Raw genomic sequence first — 6,959 nt, 5'->3', positions numbered from 1 at the left:
CTCTCCTGCCCGGGCTGGCTTTGAACCGCGATCCTCAGATCTCAGCCTCCTGAGTAGCTAGGATTACAGGTGTGAGCCACCAGCGCCCGGCTATAAAGTGTAACTTTTATGTCAGGCAGTTTTAAATGATTGTTCAAGTTGAGAACTTTTTATTGATCTTGGTTTCAAAACCACGTTGCTTTTTAAACAAACCATGTTCAAAGGAATTTTAAATATATACTTCAATATGTCAAAGAACATATATATAATTTGCCTCGACATTCAGTTTCCTTGAAATGATAAAAACTTCTTCCTTTTATGGGGAAACATTCCTATAAAGCATCCCACCATGTTGATTTTTTTCTTTGATATGATAATGAGTTTGCAGACTCTACCCTTGGTATATCTTTTATTGAACTGTACTGTTTTGTTTAGTTATGGTGAGTATGTTTTGGAATAACTTGGTATGTCCTATGTCATGCTCTGAGAAGCATTGTGGTCTTTCTACACTAATGAATTATAAATAAAATGTTGTATTTGTGAATGACAAAAAATTTAGTTTTGGGTTTAGATAGTTCATACAATTGATAAGAGGCTTCTCATTTTAACATCAATTCTCACATTTTTATTTACATGTGTTAAAAGAATGCATCATAAGGTTTTTAATTTATCCTAAAGTAATTTTAAGTTCTTTCATGTAGGTGGGTTTTACAAATATTAGTCACATGTTAACACCCAAAGGACGAGTATATGCTGAGTTGACAGTTTCTCACCAATCTCCAGGAGAGTTTTTACTAATAACTGGTTCTGGATCAGAACTTCATGATCTTAGGTAAGTGTATACCTCATTCAAAAAAATTATGTATTTTATATTGACTCAATCTTATTCTGAGTATTTCTTTTGCCAGTATTTGAAGAACTATCTATCTATCTATCTATCTATCTATCTATCTATATCTTCTATCTGTCTATCATTTTTTGTATGTCGGCATATGGCTTGAACTCAGGGCCTGGGCGCTGCCTCTTATCTCTTTTGCTTAAGGGTAGTGCTCTACCACTTGAGCTACAGTGCCACTTCCAGTTTTCTGGTGGTTAATTGGAGATAAGAGTCTCATGGACTCCCAGCCAGCTTCAAACTGGGACCCTCAGATCTGAGTCTCCTAAGTAGCTGGGATTATAGGTGTGAGTAACCAGCACCTGACTGTATGTATGTATGTGTATATATATAGGGTATTACTAGGACTGTCTCAGAGCTTCATGCTCAATAGGCAAGTACTCTGATGTGGATTCATGCTTCCAGTCTTTTACTATAATATATTTTTTTAAATTTAAGGTCTTGCTTTCCTGCATAGGGTGCACCTGGATCATGGTCCATTTATTTTAAGCTTCCTGGTTATAGCTGCAATGACAAGGGCACCCTTCCCCACCTAGCTTCTTTCCTTTGGTATGGAGTCTTTCAGACTTGTCTGCCCAGGTTCACCTGGAATTGTGATCCTCCCAATCTCAATTTTCCTTGTAGTTTAGGATGACAGTCATGTACTCCTGGGGCCAACTATATGTCTCATGAACTTTTCTTCTTAGATTGGCCTCAAACCATGATCCTCCCATTCTTAGTTTCCCAAGTAGTTAGTATTATAGGCATGAACCACCAGCACCTGGCGAAGAACAACTTCAATTCTTCCATCTGGTCATTTTAAATAAATTTTGTGTCTTTTGTAGCAAATTATTTGAAGTGAAGACCCACTTCTCCCAAAAGGCTATTTATTCATCAATTGGATTTAATGGTTCTAATAATATTAACTTCTATTTATTAAGCATTATCAATGTGTTTGAACTGCCTTTAACATTACGTCAACTAATTCTCCTAGTATTTTGTAAAGTATGTATTATTCTCATTTTCAGATGAGGAAACTAAGGTTTGGGTTAAAGTAGCTGGCTCAGGGATGTCACGTTTAACTTATTTGGCTTCCTTGTATTATTTTCTTCCTGTGTGGTACTTGGTGCTTGCCAACTCACAGCTAAATCATTGGCCTACCAAGTAGAGTCTTTGCATGAATGTTTGGTCTTCACTATGTGGTCGTCAGTGTTCCAAAAATACTCATGATGTTGTTATTTATTCAATGTCTTACTCTGACAGGGTATCACCGTAGGAATAAAATGATTCAAATTATGTGCTATAAGATAAGATATATTGGGTTCTGAGTAACTGAGCTTTACCTGAATTCAGACGACCAGTGTATGTTATACTTGCATAGCTCTAGGTACTGCTCAATAAATTATTAACTAGCCCTATAGCTGGGTTCCCATAACTCGTCATGACTTAGAAATTAAAACTCAAGTGTTTATCTTTTCCTTGTGATTGTCAGAGCAATTATGAATCTAGTGGCAGACTCATTATTAACCTTTAGCAACAACTAGTATGTCTTTTCAGTACAGGTATTAGAGAAAATTTGGGTTTAAATTATTTTTTGAACACTGAATCAATAAATACAATAGAGCTGTCACTATTTAAAAGTAGTATTTTGCAAGCTCATTTAAATCAAAGGTTCATTCTGTTCTGTGGAAAATTGTCTCCATATTTGTAAATGGTGATTTAGGAACACACTTAACATCTCAGAAACTTAGTTTTCCCAGCTTAAAAATATCAGATGATTGGGTACCATGACCCTCTGGGGGCTTTCTGATCATTCTAGACCCAGTGCATGTGTCAGTGTATAGAAATAATGTTAGCTCAATGCATTATTCAAATAATATTTATACAATATTTATGACTCAAATGCAGATGGATTGAAGAAGTAGCAATCAAAGGCGGCTATGATGTCGAGATTAAAAACATAACAGATGAGCTTGGTGTCCTTGGAGTTGCAGGACCGCTTGCAAGGAAGGTCCTTCAGAAACTGACCTCTGAAGATCTTAGTGATGATGTTTTCAAGTTCCTTCAAACCAAGTCTTTAAAAGTTTCCAATATTCCTGTCACTGCTATTAGGATATCTTATACTGGTAAGGCTTGGAAAGCAACCTAGAGTAAGCTTCTGGAATTTAAAAAGGAGATGCCACCAGAAATGGGTGTTTACATGTGTGCAAATACACACACACACACACACACACACACACACACACACACACACAGTGAAGGAAGATTCCTTCTGCCCAACAGCAAGTGTCTCTACTCACTTCTGGTCTATGGAGTGATTCCACAGATTTATAATCGTGGCTTCTTTCAGAAAGGCTAGAGGAAAGAGTAGGAAAAGGATGGCCATTGGAATAGTTGAAGTATTCAGGCCAACAAACTCCATTTAGGACTATCTCCCAGAGATAGTCTCACTTAGAGACCGTAGTGTATGTACTAACTTCTCTATTAGAGCATTGCCCCTTCTAGAGGGTGTGCTCAAGTAGGAATCTTTCCCCTAGCGGCCAGCCTTGCACAGGGAAGGTATTTGATATAGAATGCTCTTCAGTTCCCCAGTGGTGTTTTGGTACATTTCTGGCTTCCTCTACAACTGCTGATCCCTTCACTGAGAGAGTGCTTTGTCTAGGTGTTCACTCAAGGACATGTTGCTTCTATTTGTGTCCTGGAAGAGCACATCTCATCAGCGCTTCAAGGAGATTATGCAGCGTTACAAGTCATAGTTCTTCCCAGAGCTTCTACTCTTAACTTGAAACCATTCTTCCCCCGGTCTTGGCAAAAACAAAATGACCAAAATAAACAAAGCAAAACAAACCAAAAAGAATGAAAAATAAACAGGACCGTTTGGATTAGGTTTTTCTTTTCTTTTTTTTCTTTTTGCCCACTTCTCTAATGACGAATGAAACGAGCCAGTGGGGAAGGAATGGGAGTCAAAGAAGACTATGGCTACCCCATAATGACGATAACTTGAGTAATTCTAAGTGAATTGTGTTGGTTTTTGGGATTCTCTTGTCAGCACTAGGATTTGAATTCAGGGCCTCACACTTGCTAGGCTGTTGTGATGCCACTCACCACGTCTTCAGCAGTTCTTTGTGCCAGCTATTCTTGAGATAGGGTTTTACTTCCTGCCCAAGTATGACTTGGAACGCAGTCCTCCTGTTTTTCACTTTCCATCATTGCTATGATGAAGGCATGTACCACCATGACCAGCTAATGGCTGAGAAGAGGGGTCCTCAAACGTTTCTTTCCAGGCTGGTCTTAAAGTGCAGTGCTTCCAGTCTCAGCCTCCCAAGTAACTAGGTCCATATGTATGAATCGCCAATATCTGGCATGAGTGGATTGTATATTTTAAGACTATGATTCTTGGGGCTGGGAAGGTGGCTCAGTGGTAGAGAGCTTGCCTTGCATGCCAGAGGCCCTGGGTTCGATTCCTCAGCACCACATAAGCAAAAAAGAAAAAAAGCCGGAAGTGGTGCTGTGGCTCAAGTGGTAGAGCACTAGCCTTGAACTGAAGAGCTGAGGGACAGCGCCCAGGCCCAGAGTTCAGGCCCCATGACTGGACCCCCTCCCAAAAAAAGACTATGATTCTTGGGTTAGGTGTCTAAGCCTGGAACCTCCTATCCTGATAAAATATGCCGTGGTAATGATTCACCTAGTATCAATGTCCTAAAGTTGTCAAGTGTCATGTTGAAGCTGGAGCCAAGAATGGAGGGTAAATCCTGCACTATGGTCTTTTTTCTGTGGTAAGAAGAGGTGTTGTATTTCCCACCCTCTGTGTGGGAGTCAGGATTGCATGACAATAGAATGTGATGCTGCCAGCTCCTTTGTAGTGCCACCTTACAGCAACTTTTCTGATAAGGTGTTCTTTTAAAAAACCAACCATGTCTATAGTTCATGAACGGACTTTCTCCTGGCTCTATATGATTTGGTTCATGCACATTAGACCTAATGAAAACTGTTCTTACTCTGGTGTGATCCTGTGGGTTTATTTCAGGTGAGCTGGGTTGGGAGCTGTACCACAGGCGAGAAGATTCCGAGGCACTTTACGATGTTATCATGAATGCTGGCCAAGAAGAAGGAATCGACAATTTTGGAACATACGCCTTGAATGTCTTAAGACTAGAGAAAGCTTTCAGAGCCTGGGGATCAGAGGTTTGAAATGCTAGCATCTTCATGAAAAGCTTATGTTCATTCTATCTAATTTTACTTGAATGCTGGTTTTCACTACATATTAACATTCCTTCTGGATGTAAGAGAAATGACATACTACCAGACAATTTTACCTAATGAAGGGAAGGAGTTTTTCCTCTAGGTTATCCTCTTGAACAGTTAGTAGAATTCTGACATAATGTTTCTGTTTGCTTTTGTTTCTTTGCCAGTATGGGTGTTTGAACTCAGGGCTATCTGCTTGCTAGGCAGGTGCTGTGCTATTTGATTCATGCCTCCAACCTTTTTAAGCTCTGTTTATTTATTTTTTATTTTTGTCGGTCATGGGGCTTGAACTCTGGGCCTGGGCGCTGTCCCTCAGCTCTTCAGCTCAAGGCTAGCACTCTACCACTTGTGCTACAGCACCACTTCTGGTTTTTTGGTGGTTTATTGGAGATAAGAGTTTCACAGACTTTCTTGCCTCGGCTGGCTTTGAACGACAATCCTCAGATCTCAGTCTCCTGAGTAGCTAGGATTACAGGCGTGAGCCACCGGCGCCCGGCAACCTCTGGTTATTGTTGAGTCTTACTTTTTGCCTGACCTGACCTGCTGTACACTTCTTGCTATAGCTGAGGCTTTTCGGTTGAGATGGTGGCCTTGTATAGTTGTATTGCCCAAACTGGTTGGAACCTCCATCCTTTTTATTTCCACTAGGAGATCAAGGGGCTTGTGCTCTGGCTCAATGTTTATTCAGCCTTACTTTGTCTGGCTTAGGCAGAGAACCTAGACATCTGTCTGACTGTGAGGATCAGGCCTACCTCGTGGGATTTGAACATGACCTTTCAAAAGTCTCTCCTATCTTCACGGTTTCTTCTTATATTTTTGATGAATTGGTACTCCTTTCTCCCCACCCCCAGAAGCAGAGATAATTAAGAATTTCTATTTGTAGATTGTGTACATTTCTATTTGTAGAGTGTATACATTTGTATATGCATGACTCCAGGAAGTTAGTGTCATTATTCCTATTAAACAAGCAATCATACTAGATTGAACCACAGGGTCCAGATTATACAATAAGCAGCCAATATATCTCCGATTCTATACTTCTACTTTATATCTGATGTGACAGTATTGGATCATTACCTGTTTTTAGATTCTCTAGTTGTTTCTTTGGAAGACATTGAGGTATTAGTCCTAAGAAGCGAGATAAGGAACAGTGATAAAAGATGAATTTCAGAGTTTGTCCTCTGCTGTGTACTAGCTGTGTTTCCCAATCTCCCAGAAGCCCTGTTTTTCTGTGAAATATTTATCCCACAGAATTAACACAGATATTAGAAATAGCCCACAAAGAAGCAGGCACAATATAAACATATAGTAATTTGGAAGCCAAGAAAGGAGCCATTGGTAATTTTAGACTATAGCAGAAGCAAGTGGACTTGTAAGTAGAGAAGCATCTTAGTGAAACTGAAAAGAAGCCTGCATGAAAAGTATTTTCTGTGGGGGTCTCAGCTTATAACAGGGCCTTAGGCAAGCAGCAACCAGCTACCTGTACAAAAACAGGACAGCTCTTTCCCAAGACCCCAACAAATGAAGCAGCAGAAGAACCTTTTGGGAGCAAGACGTTTCTCTGGCCTTTATCTTCTGCTGTTTTCCTTTGGTAGCTCAGCGCCATCTTGGGTCCTGTGGTGTCTCAATAGTGCCAGAGCGCCCTCTGGTGTTATAACAATCAATTTTCTCTGCTTTGTTTTAACTTTTTTTCTTGAACATATTTTGACACTTTGAGCAGATAAAAAATATTTTTAAAGTAGCTCAAATTGATCAAGAACTATGAGAGAAAAATATGTCCTATAAGATGATCTTATGTTCATTTGGTTTATGTATGTTCTTTATTGTCTTTAGTGTTTAAGTACCTTTAGATCAATTTCCT

The 6,959-nt window shown here is 39.6% G+C and overlaps 1 protein-coding gene across 1 annotated transcript; it reads left to right on the top strand.

Annotated features, from left to right (window-relative positions):
* Positions 1-680: 680 nt before the first annotated feature.
* On the top strand, positions 681-5,044 carry LOC106002584 (dimethylglycine dehydrogenase, mitochondrial-like; the record flags this gene model as incomplete). Its single annotated transcript, XM_013037439.1, has 3 exons — positions 681-811; positions 2,762-2,979; positions 4,881-5,044. Coding segments are annotated over 3 exons (513 nt in total), but the record flags the coding sequence as incomplete, so codon positions are not given.
* Positions 5,045-6,959: the final 1,915 nt, after the last annotated feature.

This window comes from Dipodomys ordii, unplaced genomic scaffold (genome assembly GCF_000151885.1).
Source record: "Dipodomys ordii isolate 6190 unplaced genomic scaffold, Dord_2.0 Scaffold14425, whole genome shotgun sequence".
In the NCBI taxonomy this organism is placed as follows: Eukaryota; Metazoa; Chordata; class Mammalia; order Rodentia; family Heteromyidae; genus Dipodomys; species Dipodomys ordii.
Note: the sequence above shows the minus strand (reverse complement) of the source record. Positions and strands in the feature narration are given on the sequence as shown.